The sequence below is a fragment of the Schistocerca gregaria genome, chromosome 5 (assembly GCF_023897955.1).
Source record: "Schistocerca gregaria isolate iqSchGreg1 chromosome 5, iqSchGreg1.2, whole genome shotgun sequence".
In the NCBI taxonomy this organism is placed as follows: domain Eukaryota; kingdom Metazoa; phylum Arthropoda; class Insecta; order Orthoptera; family Acrididae; genus Schistocerca; species Schistocerca gregaria.
In genome coordinates this window covers 358,135,940-358,158,444 of record NC_064924.1, presented here as the reverse complement: position 1 = coordinate 358,158,444, position 22,505 = coordinate 358,135,940, and the positions used below count along the sequence as shown (strand labels likewise).

General features: G+C 40.5%; 1 protein-coding gene across 1 annotated transcript in view; it reads left to right on the top strand.

The window, feature by feature from the left end:
• Positions 1–22,505, top strand: part of LOC126273342 (neural-cadherin-like) — a 597,074-nt gene that overhangs the window by 511,834 nt on the left and 62,735 nt on the right. The window contains exon 23 of the mRNA XM_049976888.1: positions 12,869–13,110. Within this exon, the coding sequence (XP_049832845.1) occupies positions 12,869–13,110 (242 nt within the window). The remainder of the gene's footprint in view (positions 1–12,868; positions 13,111–22,505) is intronic.

The window sequence follows — 22,505 nt, the reverse complement described above, 5'->3', positions numbered from 1 at the left end:
GGTGTGGGAAGTCCTCCAACAAGCTGTCTACGAAACCATTCAAATTGGAGCTAGTGCAAAAGCCCAGTGATGATGATAAAGATAAGTGTTTTGAGTTTTGTTTGCATTTGCAACAATTGAATTCAAATGGGGGTGGGATTGTTAATTGCTTAATTTTTAGTTATGAAGCCACTTTTCACACTAATGGGAAAGTGAATAGGCATTATTTTTGAATCTGGGGTACAAAGCATCCCCACGAATGCATTGAATTTGAGCATGTAAACGTTTTTGTGCCTTGTCACATCGATAACTGTTTGGGCTGTTGTTCTTCGCCGAGAGCACTGTCACTGGATATTCCTACTTGGACATGTTGCAGAGATGGCTGATCCCTCAAATGCAATCAGACTCTCCGTTCATCTTTCAGCAGGATGGGACCCCACCTCATCTTCATCGTGAAGTTCGTGGGTACCTGAACACAGAGCTGCTGCGTCGATGGATTGGCCTTGCTACAGAAGGGGACAGTTGTTTCATGAAATGACTTCCCCGATCACCAGATCCCACTCGGTGTGACTTTTTTCTGTGGGGACACATTAAAGATCTGGTGTATGTACTGACTCTACCACGTGTTGCAGCAGAGCTCCGGAGAGAATATGAGAAGCGACAGCCACAGTCAACGAGGCCCTGCCGGGATGGGTATGACAAGAATTCGATTACCATATTTATGTCTGCTGGGTCACTCATGGTTCACATATCGATTGTTTGTAACATAAAAACTTTCAGAATTTCTCTTAAAAATGCAATGTATATGACATCTGTACAATGTTTAGGTCTTGTGCAATAAATAATAGAAAGTGTTCCCGGACTTTATATTCACCCTGTATAGGAATTGAAAGCTGAAAGCTAGGAGAAACTACAGCCATTATTTTTCTCGAGAGATGCAGCTCTGTTATATGATTAAATGATGATGTAATCATCTTGGACAAAATATTCAATAGGTAAAATAGTCATCTGTTCCAATCGCTCAGCAAGGACTGTGTTGGAGGATGTTGTCATCAAGAAAAACAAAACTGGCCATCTATGGTTTTGAACAAGGATTGTTAGGTCTCTTAATCAGCTAAAAAGGACAGCAAATTTAAAAAGAGATATGGATAGTTTGAAGTTTGATACAGTGAGAATTAGTGAAGTGCTGTGGAATGAAGAGTAAGACTTCTGGTCAGTTGAGTACAGACTTATAAATACAAAATCTGGTAGATGTGAAGCAGAAACTGAACTAATAATGAATAAGAAAACAGGAATGAAGGTAAGCTGCATGAACAGCATAGTCAACACATTATTGTAATCAAGACAGACATATAGTCAACATCCACCACAGAATTACAAGTTCATATGTCATCTAGCTCTACAGATAATGAATCACTTGAAAGAACACATAATGAGATGAGTGAAATTATTCAGACAGTTAACAGAGATGAAAATCTAATTGTGATGGGGGAAGAGAAGGAAAAACACTTGGAAAATATAGACTGACAGGAAAAGAAAAGAAAGAAAAAGGAAACCACCAGGTAGAATTGCATACAGTGCATAATTTAATCATCACCAATACTTGATTTAAGAACCATGAAAGAATGTCATATACATGGCTGAGACCTGGAGGTTTTCAAATTAATTATAGAGTGGTAAGACAAAGGTTTTAAAACCAGATTATAAGCTGTAAGATATTTCCAGAGGCAGATGTTGACTCTTACCATAATTTATTGGTTATGAACTGTAGATGAAAACTGAAGAATATGCAAAATGGTAGTAAATTAAGGAGATGGGATGTGGATAAGCTGAAAGAACCAAATATTGCTGAAAGTTGTAAAGGGAGCATTACGCAGTGGCTGACTGAAACAGGGGAAAGCAATGCAGCAGAAGAAAAATGGGTAGCTTTGAGAGATGAAACAGTGAAGGCAGCAGAGGGTGAGACTTTAATTATAAAAATCTGGCAGGTGAAAGGAAATACAAACATCTAAAAAATAAGTTTGACAAGAAGTGCAAAATGGCTAAGCATTAGTGGCTAGAGGAAGAATGTATAACAAGGGAAAAAAGGCTCCACCTAAAAGAAAATTAAAAAGGCCTTTGGAAGAAAGAGAAGTAGCTGTGTGAATATGAAGTTCTCAGATGGAAAACCTTTTGTAATCAAAGAGGGGAGAGCTGGAAGGTGGAAGGAATATATTCGACTATCATAATTTATGTCATAGATGCACGCAGTTGTAGGCACATGATATAGAAATAATAGGTCTCAGTAAACATAGACTTGCAAATGAATTCATTGTGACATAACTGTGACTTTGCATTTACCAAGCACTACTGACATGATACTGTGTAAACACTCCATGCTGATCCATGATGTAGTCCTTTATTACATTATTGAGATACAGAATTGTAAACAGAATGGTTACAACAGTACAGTACACAGTTAGTAGTTTGCAGATCATCAGTTGTGTTGCACCAGTACTGGTGGTAATGTGGAACTTACAGTAATAATGAGTAAGCAGATATGCATTTCATGTATATTACAGCTAACAACAATGTGCAGGAACCTGCATGCTAGTACCAAGATGAATACACTGCTTGAAAGTATCCCGAAAGTGAAACATTTATAAGGTTGCATTGATACCTCCAAGAAACTGGGAGCATGACATGGTGTGAGAACAGTAGGACAGCATGAATTACACTCGTGCTTGAATATGTGATGCTGGAAGCATTCAAATACACTTCGTGAATCTTATGAAGGAGATTTGTGACACAAATTCCAGAAATGGCCCACAGTAGTGTTCGGAGAATAATGCATCACAGTGCAATGTATCTGTACCACCTCCAGTGAGTTCATTGTCTTGGTGAGATGGACATTGGTCCTTGATTAATGTTCTATCAGTGGATGCAACAACAAACTGTAGGCAATCCTGTGTGTCACAATAACTTTTTATTTAGAGCTGAAGCAGTGTGCACTCATGACGGTGTTTTTAATTATCACAGTTGTCACATTTGGAGTCGTCTTGGGGCTCCAACCAACATGGTATTCATGAGTCTTGGTAATAGTGATCAGTGAAATCATTTAACATGTGATTAGGGGTACTAGGTATGGCCTTATTGTTACCAAACTAACTAAATTGATGGAATTTTCTTTGATTTCTGTGGGATCATCTTAGTGGACTGCTTGAGGGTATTCCCTTAGAGCACTAACAGAGGACATGGTACATATATTATGGTTCTTCTGCACATTTTGTTGCTATGGTGAGACACCATTTAATGCTCTGACATGGACAAAGATGGACTGGGTGAGAAGAACCTATACCATGGCCTCTAAGATCACCAGATCTGAACCCCGTGGATTTCTATGTTTAGGACCACCTTAAAGGTGTTGTGTACACCACTCCAGTTAACATGGTTGAAGCATTGGAGCAGACTCTTGTCAGTGTTGTCAAGAATTGTGGAATAATCCAGGTATGTCTGAAAGAATTTGGAATTCATTGCAGTGACAGGTAGACACCGGCATCTGGGTACAAGAACAACACTTTGAACATCGCCTTTAACTATGAGTGCAGTCATGTAATTGTTGTTGTGTTCATATAAAACACCTACACTTCTGCAAAAGCATCTCTTACGACTTTTTGTAATGTTGAACAATGGAAACTCCAGATAGGAACATGAACAATGTAGGAAAGGCTAGATTGCTCTGTACCATAAAGACAACACGCTAAGTTGGAGGCAGATACAATTAAAAGACGCCTACACATACGCTTTTGGCCCCAGCCTTCATTGGAAAAGATAAACACACACCATTCACTCACACAAGCAAGCACACCTCATGCTCGTACCGAAGTTGCCAGAATTGAGGAGCTACTTGATTGAGAAGTAGTGGCTCTGGTCACAAAACCTGAGAGTGACAGGGAGAGCAGTGTGCTGACTGCATGTCCCTCCATATCCACATGTGGTGACGCCTGTGGGCTGAGGATGACACTGTAGTCAGTTAATACTGTTGAGCCTTAAAGCCCTGTTCTGTGTAGAGGGGGATGGGGGGCTATACAAGGGAAATAAACTAAAAGGCTATGTTATATAAAGCATAGAGGAAGTAGATGAGATGGGAGATACAATACTGTGAGAAGAATCTGACAGAGATGAGAGTTGAAACAAGGTCTGCTGATCTCCTTGTAAGAGCCAGTCATGAGAAAACTCTTTTGTAAGGTGTATGAGGTACATAAGATGGGGAAAATACCCTCAGACATAATGAATAATGTAATAGTTTCAAATCCAAAGAAAGCTGGAGTGGACAGCTGTGAATATTATCGAACTGTTAGTTTAATGAGTTATGGTTGTAAAATATTGACACACATTTTTTATAGAAGAATGGAAAAACTGGTACAATCTGACCTTGGGAAGGATCAATTTGAGATCCAGAAAAATTTTGGAACATGCAAGGCAATACCGACCCTGTGATTTATCTTTAGAAGACAGGTTAAGGAAGGGCAAACCTATATTTATAGCATTTGTAGAGTTGGAGAAAACTTTTGACAGTGTTGCCTGAAGTACACTCTGAAATTATGAAGGTAGGAGGTATAAAATACAGGGAGTGGAAAACTATTTACAAATAGTACAGAAACCAGACTGCTGTTATAAGAGTAGAAGGGCATGGTAGGAAACTGTAGTTGAGATGGAAGTGAGAAGGGCTGTAGCATATCCCCCTTGTTATTCATTCTTTACATTGAGTTAGCAGTAAAGGAAACCAAAGATAAATTTTGAAAGTGAATTCAAGTTCATGGTGAAAAAATAAAAACTTTAATATTTGTTTATAACATAGTGACATGAAATGTCATATGGCTAGGGCCTCCTGTTGGGTAGACCAGTCACCTAGTGCAAGTCTTTTGAGTTGACACCACTTTGGCAACTTGTGCGTTGATGGGGATGAGATGACAGACTGCAGAAAGCATAGAGGAAGTAGATGAGATGGAAGATACAATACTGTAAGAAGAATCTGACAGATCTGAGAGTTGAAACAAGGTCTGCTGATCTAATTGTAACAGCCACTTTTTTTTATGGAAGACAATGTCTGTATTAATAAAAGTAAATTACATAAAAAATCTAACCTCTGCTATTTTTGATACATAGTATATTTATAATCATAATAGAAGACAATGACAAAAATTGGAATAGTACAGAAAAATTACTGTTAAGTATCTGAGTTTGGACTGACAAACACGATGCAGCAGAAAAAATAAGATTTGCGTATCACTGGCCAGATATGCTCCCCTTGCTGCAACTGTACAGCAAGTAAGTTTTCTAGCTGCTTCAAAATTGATCACTCAACTTTTGAGGCAGACTATAATGTCATAATTTTGGTAGAGACACCAAAGAGTCAGAACAGAACAGAACAGAATGCATAGTGTCTTGAAAAGGGATTATAAGATGAACATCAATATAAGTAAAGTGAGGTTAATGCAGTGTAATTGATTTAAATCAGGTGATGCTGAGGGACTTAAATTAGGAAACGAGACACTAAATGTAGTAGATCAGTGTTGCTGGTTGGGCAGAGAAATAATTGACAATGGCAAAATTAGAGAGGATGTAAAATGCAGGAACGTGATAACACCAAAATGAGTTTAAGAGTTAGAAAGTCTTTGCTAAGGTATTTGATAGGAGTTAATATTTTATGGAAGAGAAATGTTGACAATAACTAGTTCAGATAAGAAGAGGAGTTTTTGGAATGTAGTGGTACAGAAAAATGCTGTAGATTAAGTGGATATATTGAATAACTGAACTGGATTGGGGAGAAAGTAAGTTGTGGCACACCTTGATTGAAAGAAGATGGTGGTTGATAGGGCACATACTGAGGCATGAAGGAGTTGTCAATTTGGTAACAGAAGGAAATGTGGTGGCTAAGGATTGTAGGGGCAGACCAAGGCATGAATACAGTAAGCATGTTCAAAGGGACGTACATTGTGGTAGATAGAAGAGCATTGTACAGGTTAGAATAGCTTGGAAAGCTGTAACAAACTAATCTTCAGACTGAAGACCAGAACAAAAACAGCTTTAGAGAAAACTTTTTACAATGTTGTAGAGACTATTCTCTGCAGTGGCTTGTTACCTCAGAGGTTCCTGTCATATGATGCAAGAATGGTGTGAGCTGTAAGTTCCAGTTGTGATGAAGACCAGTGTATTAAAGGTACTTATTTGAATTTAAACTGAAAAAGTATCTTTCTTTCTAAAACAATTTAGTTCAGCTTGATTTGTACTTCAAATCATTGCAAATATTAAGGAGAGTCAAATCAAGAAGCTCATATATTTTGCATGGTTTCCTTCAATAATGTCTTATGGAATATTGTTCTAACTCGCTTTTAAGAAAGAAAGTCTTCATTGTTGAGCAAGTGCTGCAAGAATAATATGTGATGCTCACCAACAATCATCTTGGAATCTATCTAAGGAGTTAATAGTGGTGACCACTGTCTCACAGTACATTTATTCACTCATAAAGTTTGTTGTAAATAATTCACTGCAATTCAATAAGAATGATTCATGGAACAGTAAAATACAGTAGTGAAAGTTTGTTTACAACTTATTCAGAAACCAACCTGAAATTATACAAGGTGAAGGTCATGAAAAGTAATGGCTGAGAAGGGAGTAACACAAGGGTTCTGCATCTTGTTGATGTTATTCCATGTGTAAATTGAGCAAGCAGTCATGGAATCCAAGGAGAAATTTGAAAAAGAGGTTAAAGTTCAGGGAGAAGAAATAAATACTTAAAGGTTTGCTTATGACATTATGATTCCGTCAGATATGGCAAAGGACTTGGAAGAGCAATTGAATTGAATTTACACCCATAGTGCGTTGAGAAGGGGTTATAAGCTAGATATCAAAATAACTGGCAATGGCCGAAGTAGAGAGGTCATAAAAAGCAGACTGCTATAGCATGAAAAGTGTTTCTGAATAAGATGAATTTGTCAACATCTACTCCTCTGGAAGTATTTGTCTGTCTTCATCTATCATTGTTTGGAAGTGGAATGTGGATGTTAAGCAATTCAGGCTAGATGGGAATAGAACCTGTTGATATATGGTGCTACAGAAAAATGCCGAGGATTAGTGGGTAGATTGAGTGACTAACGGAGACATACTAATTCAGACTGAGGAAAAAAGAACATATGGCACTACTTGTCTACAAAAGAGGGATTAGTCAATAGAATGCATCCTGAGACACAACGGAATTATCAGTTTGGTAATGGAGAAAAGTGTAGGGCTAAGTTATGGAGGGTACCTTTATGTTTATCAGTTTAACAATTGTACTATGCATTTGACTTTGCCTGTTGCTTTAATGGTTTAATGAGAATGAAATTATTACTTTATTAATTATTGTTACCACTATTATTACAAAATTATGAAAAAGACTGTTAGTTATCCTAAGTGTACTTTTCTCCAGTGACAGATTGTAATTTGTCCATTTTAATTTTCTTAGAAGAATACTCTCTGAATTATCATTATTTTCATTACCTACATGTTGAAAGAACTCATCTGTAAACAATGTGAAACATGAGTTTCTACTGGCAGATAAAATGTTTATATAACTTAGATGGCTGCATCTGGATTATGTCTTTGACAGTTGTCAATATTTCAACTGGTGCACACCCTGCCATTTTTAAGGGCAAATGCTGCAAAAGAAGTGCTCCACAAGGAATTTAAAACCTTGGGTTGCAAAGCATCAAGCAACAGGCTGGTTTAGCCAATTTCATTTGCCAACAGTTGGATTTTGTTTTCAAGGAATTATTTTAATTTCATTTATTGACTGCTCAAAAAACTTCATTGTTTTCTTGGGATTGGCTGGATGGTGCTTCATGGTCACAGTCTGACAATAAATTTCATTTTATAACTGTATGGCATTTGGTGAAATCTGAATGTTTCAGTGACTCAATGTCTATTATTATATCTCAATGTTATGTGTTCATTCTCAGGGAAAAAAGTTGCAATGACTGAGCTTTATCTGTGGTAGGGAAAGGTTTAGATTTTGCTCTGATGTCTGAGTGTTTACCAGTCACTGATTTTATAAGATACATTGAACACACTGTTTTGAAGTACCTTCTAATGCTGCAGAGGAGTTTAGGCAGGAAGCATGTTGTGTTGACTGGGGCACCTTCACCCAAGATTGATTAACAGCAGCTGAGAGGGAGCTGCTTTATATTCACTTAGAGTGTATCCATGAGTTGCTATTTTACCCATGGACAAGGTCAATGTTACAGTGGTGCTAGAAAAACTGGATTATGTTTAAAAAGTGCTGCGCTTGCACTCTGATTCAGCATATCATGGGCTGACCCTACAAAAAGTGTTGAGAGAAAGACTATCAATCTCCTGACGAAATTTTTTTGAAAGAAATTTCCACCATTTGAGTGTTAATTGCTCATGTATTGTACGCAATCATGATTTCAACTTTTTAGCCATTCTCAGGTGGATGTTGAACCATTAAGATATGCCTGATGTACCTTAACAGCCAAACAGCAGAAATTTCTTTCAAAAAATTCTGTGTGGTTCTGGTCCCCCACAAAGGAAAGATCATCCTGAAGAAAAGTTCCTTGTTGTAGGAGATTATGAAGAGGCTTAATTCTTATTGTGGGGTCCCCACTAAAGTATATGAGCACCCAAAGATCTACAAGGGAGGTGTTTTTCTTAGGCCTGTTGAGAGAAACATTCTTGCTATGACATATCATATAGCAAAATTCCTTGAAACTCTTTTGAGCTCAGTTGTAGGTTGATGTGAACATCACATAAAGAACCCAGCATATTTATTACACCAATTAGAGGGATTGCATTTGAATGACTCGTATGTTTATTTGCATTCTCTGTCTGAATTGTTATGGTTAATTGATGTTAGGCTTGACACTGAATTGATAGAATCTTTTTAACCCCCCCCCCCCCCCCCCCCCTCCTTTTCAATATATTTAAAATACTTTTGCTGTTTGGCCTCGTGATAGCAAGAATTTAAATGGCATTTTAGAACATTTGGATTCAGTTCACTTGAATATTCGTTTTAAACTGGAGGTGGGAAGAATGGCTGAGTTCTCTTTCTTGATATGTTGGTCAGGAAAATAGCTTACTGTATATGGGAACATGCAGCTTATAGGTAACCAAAAAACACCACTTTCTATTTAAGGGCTGATAGTTGTCACCAACCTGGCTCAATGTGAAAGGGTGTCTTATACCTTGGTTCACAGGGCCCTTGTCATTTTAGACCTTAAAGTTAGTCGCATGAGTTAGGCCATCTCAGAGCCATCTTTTGTCAGAATAGTTATGCTGAAATAATGATAACGTGCATTGCACTATTGATTGACAACATGTCAGGTGAATGATGATAATGCAGAGGTGGGACAAAAGTTTACAGTCATTTTGCCTTATACTGGAAGCACTTCCAAAGGGATTTGTCATATTTTGCAGAAATATGATGTGAAATGTATTTTTTGGTCACTATATAAGATAAAGTCTCTTTCAGTTCGTCTAAGGTGGAAATTGTATTCCCTGCAGTTGTGGCGTATGACGTTTTGTTTAGATTGTCAGGACCAAGGAGAACCATTGTACTGAGCATAGACATCACAAACACTTCCAACAGCTGAGCAGTTGCCTCAGCAATGGTCATCATTTGGAATATAACAACATGGAGATTCTGGAATTCACTCCCAGCTATTGGAATAGTGTTATTAAGGACACCATTGAAATTAAATTATTTAAATTGAGGTTTTCAGTTCTCTTGCACAGCACTTCCTTGCTGCATTCATGCCTTAGAAAGGGTAGGATGTGCATATCCCGAAATATTGACAATTGTCAAAGGTGTTGCCTGGCTGCATTCCTGTATGTTATTTGAACATCTGTGAACACTAGCCTAAGCAGTTCCATAGCTTCATTGTGGTAATATGAATTTGCAAGTGTTCCTGTTTTGCAAATGGATGATACAGTATGTCATAATGGTTCCTTATTTCAGGTATTAGAGGATTGACTATTACTGTCAGTCCTGGTTCTTGAAATTCACAGAGTGCTTCAACATTGTTTTACACATTTCCCAGTTCTTCAAAGTCAAATATGTTTTATAAGATCTGCTTCCAACTGCCATCATTATTTCCAGATGTCTGCAATCTGAGGATATATGCAATTTTTTTGTTTGATGAAACATAATTACAGTTTCTAACACAAAAAGAGTAATTTTCATCCTGGACCTTTTTTTATATTACAAAGGTGCAATGTTGATTGTTTAACTGCCATTTAAAACAGTGCTAGTGTAAACAAGAGAAATAAAGAAAATGAAGCCAATGAAAGTAAAATGTTGTCTGAGGTGTCATCATTTGTGTATGTGAACATGAATGTATAGCTAAAAAAGTGAATTCAATAGTATTTGTTCAGCATTTAGATGTGGACACTGATACCAGCATGACCTCATGGCTCATTGTGAGATTAGTGTAAACTGCAGCAAACTCATTTCCAGCATGACAGGTAATGGTGTTAACTGAAATGAGTTCTCATTTCTTACAGCCTTTATAAGTATCAGTGTCTTATGAATATTAAAGAACCAGTAGGTTACAAGCAACCTTATTGGATATAAGTGTGGAAATGACAGCTTTTTACAAATTAAGACATTAATGTACATTTTGACTGATTCCACTCTCCTGAATAATTATCAAAATGTTGGCATCTGTGCAACATCATGAATGAGTGAATGAACATGGTGAACCTCCTATGAGGGATTTTGTTACCCTTTTTTTGTCTCCATGCCTTCAATACATCATCAGTGAAGGAACATTTGCTATTTAAAACATAGTTATTTATTACATTTTTATCAGAAGATTTAGCTGTTCCTTTTTCCCATCATCATTGGGCTGCTGCTTAGTGTATTTATCAGCAAATCTAAGTAAATTGAGTTAGTCACTAATTTGATCATTACTATATGCATTGGTCTATTAATCAGAAAATATGCATGAGAATAATTGTGATTGACAGCACCACAAGTTTCAGACAATATCCTTGTACAATGTGTAATGAGTGACACCCTAAATATGTGCTGACAGTAACTTTCATTCAACAGCAAAAATTAGATGACTTTGTCAGTATGAAAAGGTCTGACTTTATCAGTGATATGCTAGTTTATCATGCTGTATAGAAGAACATACATAGTTAGTGCACCTTATACACTCCTGGAAATGGAAAAAAGAACACATTGACACCGGTGTGTCAGACCCACCATACTTGCTCCGGACACTGCGAGAGGGCTGTACAAGCAATGATCACACGCACGGCACAGCGGACACACCAGGAACCGCGGTGTTGGCCGTCGGATGGCACTAGCTGCGCAGCATTTGTGCACCGCCGCCGTCAGTGTCAGCCAGTTTGCCGTGGCATACAGAGCTCCATCGCAGTCTTTAACACTGGTAGCATGCTGCGACAGTGTGGACGTGAACCGTATGTGCAGTTGACGGACTTTGAGCGATAGGGCGTATAGTGGGCATGCGGGAGGCCGGGTGGACGTACCGCCGAATTGCTCAACACTTGGGGCGTGAGGTCTCCACAGTACATCGATGTTGTCGCCAGTGGTCGGCGGAAGGTGCACGTGCCCGTCGACCTGGGACCGGACCACAGCGACGCACGGATGCACGCCAAGACCATAGGATCCTACGCAGTGCCGTAGGGGACTGCACCGCCACTTCCCAGCAAATTAGGGACACTGTTGCTCCTGAGGTATCGGCGAGGACCATTCGCAACTCTCTCCATGAAGCTGGGCTACGGTCCCGCACACCGTTAGGCCGTCTTCCACTCACGCCCCAACACCGTGCAGCCCGCCTCCAGTGGTGTCGCGACAGGCATGAATGGACAGACGAATGGAGACATGTCGTCTTCAGCGATGAGAGTCGCTTCTGCCTTGGTGCCAATGATGGTCGTATGCGTGTTTGACGCCGTGCAGGTGAGCGCCACAATCAGGACTGCATACGACCGAGGCACACAGGGCCAACACCCGGCATCATGGTGTGGGGAGCGATCTCCTACACTGGCCGTACACCTCTGGTGATCGTCGAGGGGACACTGAATAGTGCACGGTGCATGCAAACCGTCATTGAACCCATCGTTCTACCATTCCTAGACCGGCAAGGGAACTTGCTGTTCCAACAGGACAATGCACGTCCGCATGTATCCTGTGCCACCCAACGTGCTCTAGAAGGTGTAAGTCAACTACCCTGGCCAGCAAGATCTCCGGATCAGTCCCCCATTGAGCATGTTTTGGACTGGATGAAGCGTCGTCTCACGCAGTCTGCACGTCCAGCACGAACGCTGGTCCAACTGAGGAGCCAGGTGGAAATGGCATGGCAAGCCGTTCCACAGGACTACATCCAGCATCTCTACGATCTTCTTCATGGGAGAATAGTAGCCTGCATTGCTGCGAAAGGTGGATATACACTATACTAGTGCCGACATTGTGCATGCTCTGTTGCCTGTGTGTATGTGCCTGTGGTTCTGTCAGTGTGATCATGTGATGTATCTGACCCCAGGAATGTGTCAATAAAGTTTTCCCTTCCTGGGACAATGAATTCACGGTGTTCTTATTTCAATTTCCAGGAGTGTATTTTGAGTGAAGTCCCTTAGTTGTGCTTTATTACTTTTCTGTCAAAATAAATATCATCTTAAGATGATAATTGTTTACTTTGTTTTATGTTCTTTCAAGCCCATGAAGTGCAAAGTTTCAAAACTTTATTAATCCTAGTCCCAAATTGTATAAGTTATGGAATACCAGAGTCTCTGGTAAGTAGTCAAATATTATGAGAGCTTTATTTTTCATTTGTGTTGCCTTGTAAAGTGTACTACGTTTTTAATAATATTCTCTCTAATCTTTCAGATGTGGTGAAGGGAGAATATTGTCACATGATGGAAATGCTTGTATAGACCACAATGAATGTTTGAATATGCCTTGTCTGAATGGAGGTACTTGTATAAACCAGGAACCTGATCTCCGTTATAGTTGTGTGTGTCCAAAAAAATATGGTGGTGTAAACTGTGAGATGTTGCAAGAGGAACTAACAATAAAACTGGGCACAGATGCAGTTGTGGCCTTCTTTGTTTGTATTATTGTTATCTTATGTAAGTTACCATTTTTGTTATCTCAATATTGCTTAAGCTACCAACAATCATGACATTGGATGATACAGTATTTTATTTTATTTTTTAATATATCTAAAAACAAAGTTGATGTGACTTACGAAACAAAAGCGCTGGCAGGTCGATAGATACACAAACAAACACAAACATACACACAAAATTCAAGCTTTTGCAACCAATGGTTGCTTCTTCAGGAAAGAGGGAAGGAGAGCGAAAGACGAAAGGATGTGGGTTTTAAGGGAGAGGGTAAGGAGTCATTCCAATCCCGTGAGCGGAAATACTTACCTTAAGGGGAAAAAATGACAGGTATACACTTGCACACACACACATATCCATCCGCACATACACAAACACAAGTAGACATTTATAAAGGCAAAGAGTTTTGGCAGAGATGTCAGTCGAGGCGGAAGTACACAGGCAAAGATGTTGTTGAAAGACAGGTGAGGTATGAGCGGCGGCAACTTGAAATTAGCAGAGGTTGAGGCCTGGCGGATAACGAGAAGAGAGGATATACTGAAGGGCAACTTCCCATCTCCGGAGTTCTGACAGGTTGGTGTTAGTGGGAAGTATCCAGATAACCCGGACGGTGTAACACTGTGCCAAGATGAGGTGGCCGTGCACCAAGGGGTGTTTAGCCACAGGGTGATCCTCATTACCAACAAACACTGTCTGCCTATGTCCATTCATGCGAATGGACAGTTTGTTGCTGGTCATTCCCACATAGAAAGCTTCACAGTGTAGGCAGGTCAGTTGGTAAATCATGTGGGTGCTTTCACACGTGGCTCTGCCTTTTATCGTGTACACCTTCTCGTTATCCGCCAGGCCTTAACCTCCACTAATTTCAAGTTGCCGCCCCTCATACCTCACCTGTCTTTCAACAACATCTTTGCCTGTGTACTTCCGCCTCGACTGACATCTCTGCCCAAACTCTTTGCCTTTACAAATTTCTACTTGTGTCTGTGTATGTGCAGATGGATATGTGTGTGTGTGTGTGTGTGTGTGTGTGTGTGTGTGAGTGTATACCTGTCCTTTTTCCCCTTAAGGTAAGTCTTTCCGCTCCCGGGATTGGAATGACTCCTTACCCTCTCCCTTAAAACCCACATCCTTTCGTCTTTTCCTCTCCTTCCCTCTTTCCTGAAGAAGTAACCATTGGTTGCGAAAGCTTGAATTTTGTGTGTATGTTTGTGTTTGTTTGTGTATCTATCGACCTGCCAGCGCTTTTGTTTGATAAGTCACATCAACTTTGTTTTTAGATATATTTTTCCCATGTGGAATGTTTCCCTCTATTATATTCATCATTAATTTAATTTTTTAAGATTGTCATGTAATCCAGTGCTACAATGCCATCTGTGAACATACTAATTTTCTGAGACTGATTGCATGTACTTCTCAGCTGTAACTACAGGACTGCTGTTACAGTACTAACAAAATGTCTCTAGGATTCTGTCTTGCATTCAATATCATGCAACTTGTGTGACATTTTTTGAGGTCAGCATACCGTAGCTCATTGATGACAACCCTCATACTTCTATAGTGGTAGTTTTACTGCTGCTACATTCAAATTACAGATTTTCTTGGATTTGTAAAACTATGATTGCCAAAGTGGTTTCTGTAGTAACCAAGTAATACATGAAACTGATACAGATAACACAAATATGACTATTATTTTTATTCATAAACCTCTGAACAGTAATGGAAATAAGCCTCTCTTAAAACCACATATAACAAGACACAGAACAACTGATGTCAGCATTACAACTGGATGAACATAGAGTGAGACAGTCAGTGCTGAAGCAAGCACACAGGTGATGGAAGAGCTGCCAGTGGCCTGACGAGAGACACATCCATCATACGCAGAGCAGCTGCAGCCAGCACCAATGGAAGGGGGGGAACAAGGTGCCGGGCAGGCACTAAAGCATGGCTGCAGAAGGTGGAAGAGTATGCATGGCTGCTGGCTATGAAGTATCTCAGCTGGGCTCTACTGCCTCATAGGCATGAAGTTTTCCAAGTGCTCAGAAAATGGAGAAAGGCATCATCCAGTGAAGAATCCACAAAAGACCTTTTCATTTGAGACTTGAACATATGCAGTAGTCATTTTGACTGAGTGGAATGGTGGAGCTGTAACATGATGAATACCATGACAGGAACTAAACAATTGAAAGCTTAGAGAAACAAACTGGGGCCCATTACTGGAAACTAAGGTAGAAGGCAATCCCTCAATAGAAAAGCTACCAAAAAGCATACAAAATGTGACCTCAGTTGAGGTCAATGCATACTGCAGAATCTAAGGAAACCAGGAAAATGCATCCACAACCAAGAGACTATAGGAATTCAAGAAGGGACCCGCTGAATCTACACAAATATGTTTGCATAGTTGGTGGGGAGCAGACCAGGGGAACAGTCCCACTCTGGGAGTTACCTGGCACACTGCTGACAAGCTGTGACAAAACCAGCAATTTCACCATCAATCCCTGGCCAAAAAACATGTCTTCTAGCTAACAGTTCCGTGGGTGAAATTTCCCAATTGCCCTGGAGAAGGTGTAGAACCCAAATATGTTTGCATAGTTGGTGGGGAGCAGGCCAGGGGAACAGTCCCACTCTGGGAGTTACCTGGCACACTGCTGACAAGCTGTGACAAAACCAGCAGTTTCACCATCAATCCCTGGCCAAAAAACATGTCTTCTAGGTAACAGTTCTGTGGGTGAAATTTCCCAATTGCCCTGGAGAAGGTGTAGAATCTCACGCAGTAATGCAGCAGAAATGACTGCTCTGGGACCATAGAGACAATACTGTAAGGAAAAATAATTCCACAGAAGGTCTGCAGCCCAACCCCTTGGTTTATCTGGCTATCCCTATTCAACAGACCAAACCACCTAGTGAGGAACATGGTCATCAGCAACTCCAGGCACTATGCTCGAGCTAGTTATTGGGAAACCCTCAACCACAACCTGCTTTTCAATGTCAAGATGGAAGCAAAGGATTTCTTCATGGTCAAAGTCAGGATCAGGACCCACAGGAAGGTGTGACAAGGCATCCACATTGGTATGATTAGGCATAGGTTGAAAATGGATTTCATAATTCTAGTGAGACAAGAGCAGCACTCAGAATTTTAAGCAGTTTGCTGCCTCGTCAGGCAAGAAAATGGGAGGGTTAAACATGGAAACCAAGGGGTTATGGTCAGTAATAAGATGAAACATTGATCCATACAAAAAACATAAAATTTCCAGAGAGCATGGTCTATGGTAAGAGCTTCTCTCTCCACCTGAGAGTAATGCTGCTGGGCCTTAGTGAGAGATTTAGAAGCAGAAGCAACAAGTAATTTAGGTAAGAGAGAATGTAGCTAAACAAGGGGCAAAGAGCAGTTTGGATTTCAACATTTGAAAAGCATGTTCACAGTCCCAGCTCCAGCAGAAAGGTACATTCTTGCATAACAAGGCATGCAATGGGAGGGCCAATGTGGCCATCTCCAGCAGGAATTTATAGTAGTGGGCCATCCAACCCAAGAAGGTCTGAAGCTCCTTCATGGATTAGGGGCATCTACCAGATCACCTCACTGTTATGTCTACGGGTGTAGAGGGCAAAAACCATCCTACAAGACCTCAAACACCAAATAAACAAGAGAAGGTTGAAAAAGCTGAGATTTTGTGAGGTTACACTGTAAACAGTTGCTCTAAAATCATTAGAAAAAAGCAGATACAATCCAGACATATCAATTTTAGAAAAGCACTGGTGACCCAAAATTTTCGACAACAGTTCCTCCTGGGGTGGAAGAGGATATGTATCCACAACTAACTGCATGTTGACTTGTCCTGAAGTCGCCACAGAGCCGAAGTACCCCTCACAACTTTCCACCAGATGAGACTACCATTCACTAGCCATAACAGGTTGTACCACCCATAGAGATTGAAGTCTGCTCAGTTCTTTTTTCACTTGATGTTTTAGGGCAACAGGAATGGAACATGCACAACAAAAGTGAGTCTGAGCCATGGATTTCAAAGAAATATGAGCAGAAAATTTGTAAACATACCCTATACCTTCTGAAAACAAGTATGAAAACTCCAAACAATGTATTTTATATTGAGAATATGGTACCTGATCAGACAGAAGGTGAACTGCATCAGTGATAGAAAATCCAAGTCCCTGAAATGCATCCATCCCAAACAAGTTCCCAGCAGCAACATCAGCAACCACCAAAAATGTAATGGAATGAACCACTGCCTTGTAAGAGAAAGATGCCATAAATTGTCCAAGCAACACAATGTTCTGTTTGTTACAACTGACCTCCTCCATATGATCCGCTTCAACAGAAGTGAGCCTAAACTCACATAGGTTTGAGAATTCAATAACATTAATGCAGCACCTGTGTCAGCCTGTGGCTGGAGCACTTGGCAAACAACACGTGACTCAATAAACAACTTGGGAGTAGTCACAAGCATTGGAGCCACATAGTTTATGCCCGTATCCATATCCTGGGCAGTCTTCAGCAAATGACATGTGGACACTATGTGGCCTTGCTTCTGGAAAGCATTACAAGTAGCCCAGCACTTAGGGCATGCAGAACATTCATGCTGGACAAAACAGAAAGGAGATGACAGTAACAGAGAATGCTGACGCCGGTGCTGTGGTGGTCAAGGCTGCTTGAGCCAGCCTTGGTCTGCTTGGCACTGGGCCCACATGTTTACCACCACCACTTCCGCTTCCTTGTGCAAGCTATGAGTTGTCCTAGTGGGCACATCTTGTGACACTACTGCCGTATAGCCCGCATTTTAATTTGGTTCCCTGCAGCCTGAGAAACTTCAGAAGATTGTACTATTTGCAAAACCTTTGCCAACAGGGGGTTTTCACATAGTAAAGCCTTCTGGCGCACTTCCTTGTCCAGAGCTAAACAGATGATCATGTTGTGCACCATAGAATCTGCATAAGAATCATTACAGAAATCAGTAATGAGCTGACACTTATGGCTGAGGCCATGAAGTTTGGCTGCCCAGGTCCTGTATTACTCATTTGATTTTTCTTGTGGCGCCACTATGATATGCATTTGTTTGCAATGCTAGTTAGACAGTAAATTGTGCATGTGATCAAAAGTAAGAGTTCCCAGTTCTAGTAAAGGAGCAGGCAGACACAGTAATTGATACATTTTAGAGACTCCATGAGAGCAGGAAGGTTTTGGACAAATTTGAGTCACACTGAAAGTCAAAAAAAGCTGTCTGAGTTATTTTTTGGAAACTTCCGAATCTGTGGCTTACTCATCATGTTGATGAAAAGTGTGTGGAGGGACCAGTGGAATGGTGCCCTCTCTGTTAAAGAAAGCTGACAAAGTGGTTCCTTCTGAACTAAGCTGTTCAGTGAGGACTAGCAGCATGGTGTCCATAATGATTGGCTTGATGAAACTGCACTTAAAGACTGCACATGCAGAAACCATCCCATCGTCATCACCAGACATTTAGCAACAAAGTAATACACTAAGCAGATCCAAGCTTTATTCATAAACCTCTGAAAAATAATGGAAATAAGCCTTTTGTGAATCCACATGTAACAAGACAGAACAATTGATGTGAGCAGTACAGCTGGAAGAGACATAGAGGGAGAGTCAGAACTGCTCTGCACATATATATGTGTGAGTCAGTGGCAGAAAGTATGGCAGAGACATGCCATGTGCATGCACCCCGCAGGCGACCTCTGGTGGTTGGACACGCTGATCGATTGGGTCGATTCAAGCACACACACGTGGTGACATCACACTCGGTGCACTCACACTCGCATGCACTAGAAGCAAGATACAGTATTTTCATTGATAATGTGTGTTACTGGAAAGTTGTGTTACCCTATTTTTTATGTCATAATTTCAGAAGCCATCTGTTTTATACCACATGAAGAACCGTCACAAACCTAACTCATTACTTCACAGTTGTTTTTGAATTTGAAGCCCATAAATTTCTGTATTTCATGTTTCATTGCCTTCGGTTACAAAAAATAAATGTTAATAATTTGAGCTCCTTACTATTTAGGAAGTGTGTGGTTCCATTTCTAGAAGGGAGGTGTAATACTCAAATGTTCCACCTAAGGGCCACTAGATCTGCATTTCATAAATATACAGATAGTTCCATTTCTTGTGGGCAGTCTTGTAGATCTGATCTTGTGAATCTGACAATAACCTGCACTATGAGGAAATGATGTTGAATGTTCAGTGGGAGCTCACTAGCTTTAGTCAGCACAAACACTGGCTATGAGCTGGTCTTGTATGGTTACAACCTCATGATGTATAGAAAATGTGACCTTAATATACAAAGTTTGTGCTGGACTGTGAGCGTTGTTAATCCAACCAATGCCATATGACAGCATTGTAAAACTGGAATAGTTGTGTAATGTCTTCTTCCAAACACTTGTGACTATATGCTCAAGGACATTCTGCACTTGTTTCCTTGCTTCCAGATCCCCCTCATACATAGTAACTGATAAAGTGTGCCATCAGAAAGAAGGCCTCAAAATCTCACTGATTCTCTAGCACTTGGAGTAATGTCCTACTTTTCCAATGCATATTTGTAGTAAATGATATGCAAAATATCTCAACAGAGCTTCCCTGAATCAGTAGAATTTGGCACGACAAGAATAAGCAGACAAAGAAGAGACAATGTACTTGAAAGTTCCACTGAAGGAAGTTTCTGAGACTAACATCCCTCACAGTGGGGTCATTATCCTTTCAAAAATTGAAAAATATGCTTTTATAGGAGAGCGTACTGTATAGATGTCATCAGGAATGTCAGATTATCAGTGATGGAATGATATCTCCTCAAATAATTCTGGAACCAAACTAAGGAGCTCACTAGATTTGTGAGCCAGATAAGATGATAGCTTACTCACTGCTCTGATATCTTTTCTATGTAGCTGTTGACGGCAACACTACTTGGATATTTACTGTTCTTATATGGTTTTATGGGAGACGTGAATATTGCATTGTGTCACAAGTTGGAGAAGTGTCTTGTTCTTGATCAAATTGAACAGGTTATGGAGGATGTTCATAGCGTTCCATCACAGGTGCTGCAGCATGGTGTCCTACAACAACCAGGTGTCTTACTAAAAACTAGATGATACTGGCTCCAGATCTTACACTGCAAAGGAACTGTTATAAAGTAGCTCATTGCTTTAAACAGATATACAAACTGCCTCTTATCAATGATGACTCTGTGGTGATGTAAGACTGTATCCTACTGCCATTAGTTGTCACTTGGTCAGTATGTTCTGTGTGCATTTTATCTCTTGTGTTCTTATTGAGGCTACCATTTTACACTATACCTGAACTCCTTACATCTGTCCCTTCTTCTGACTTTGGCTTGTAATGTTGTGTCATTCATGACATGCAACACGAGGGTTTCAATAGTTAACCTGGCTCAGATCGCAGAGCGACTTTCCTCAGTTCACTAGGACGTAGGTTGTCTGCAGATTTTGGAATGACTGTGTTACCAGTTAGGTGAACATAGTCATAATGTGATCCACCCATACCTGGATAGTCATGAGGTTCAAGCACAGTAGTTATGTGTACAACATCTAGTTACCCTTTGTTTGGGCTCCTCTCAGTCTGCGGTCTGAATTCCTTATGAATCTGTTACTGGAGAGCACATTGTCAGGTACACCCCAGAGAGCAACATCTGCTGGGGAAGGAGAGCATATCAAGAGATATGTTTGATACAATGCTCTCAACTGTTCCACTACTAGGAAATTTTGTGTAAGATCCCCTAGAACATTGTGTGCATTAAAATTAAATTTCTGGAACATAAAATTATATTTTATGATCGTCCACAAAAGCAAACTATCATAGTCCCTGATCAAAATTAATGTAAAACCAAGCGTTACTGCACTGTTGTACACATATGTTGCAATTTTAAGACACACATCAAAAAAAAGTTTTCCATCACCATGGTTCCGAGATGCTGGAACCTGTAGAGAAAATTGAAAAAGAGATCAACATAAACATCATTTCTACCCTTTTTATTGCTCATGACAATCATACAAAGGTTGTACCACCATAAAGCGAGACCTTCAGAGGTGGTGCCCCTGATTGCTGTACACACTGGTACATCTAATACCCAGTAGCACATCCTCATGTATTGATGTATGCCTGTATTCGTCATGGCATACTATCCACAAGTTCATCAAGACACTGTTGGTCCAGATTGTCCCACTCCTCAACAGCGATTCGGCGTAGATCCCTCAGAGTGTTTGGTGGGTTACATCATTCATAAACAGCCCTTTTCAATCTATCCCAGATATGTTCGATAGGGTTCATGTCTGGAGAACGCCTGGTCACTCTAATCGAATGATGTTTTTATCCTGAAGGAAGGAAGTCATTTACAAGATGTGGATGATGGGGGTGCAAATTGTCGGCCATGAAGATGAATGTCTTGCCAATATGCTGCCGATATGGTTCCACTATCGGTCAGAAGATGGTATTCACTTATCGTACAACCGTTATGGTGCCTTCCATGACCATAAGCAGCATATGTTGACCCCATATAATGCTACCCCAAGCCAGCCATGGTGGTCTAGCGGTTCTAGGCGCTCAGTCCGGAACCACGCGACTGCTACGGTCGCAGGTTTGAATCCTGCCTCGGGCATGGATGTATGTGATCTCCTTAGGTTAGTTAGGTTTACGTAGTTCTAAGTTCTAGGGGACTGATGACCACAGATGTTAAGTCCCATAGTGCTCAGAGCCATTAGAACCATTTTGCTACCCCAAAACAGCAGAGAACCTCCACCATGCCACACTCACTGGACAATGTGTCTAAGGTGTTCAGCCAGACCGGGTTGCCTCCAAGCACATCTCCAATGATTGTCTGGTTGAAGGCATATGCGACACTCATCAATGAAGAGAATGTGATACTAATCCTGAGCAGTCCATTTAGCATGTTGTTGGGCCCATCTGTACAATGCTACATGGTGTCATGGTTGCAAAGATGGACCTCACTATGGATGTCGGGAGTCAAGTTGCACATCATACAGCATATTGCACACATTTTGAGTTGTAATATGATGTCTTGTGGCTGCACAAAAAGCATTTCTGAAAATGGCAGATTTGCTGTCATGGTTCCTCCAAGCCATCCAAGCCATGATCCATAGGTAGCGGTCATCTACTGCAGTAATAGCCCTTGGGCGGCCTGAGAAATGGATGTCATTGACAGGTCCTGTCTCTCTGTATCTCCTCCATGTCCGAACAACATTGCTTTGGTTCACTACGAGGTACCTGGCCACTTCCCTTGTTGAGAACCCTTCCTGGCACAAAGTAACAATGAAACTGCACTATTGACCATCTAGGCATGATTGAACTACAGATAACATGAACCATGTACCCCCTTTCTGGTGGAAGTACTGGAACTGATCGG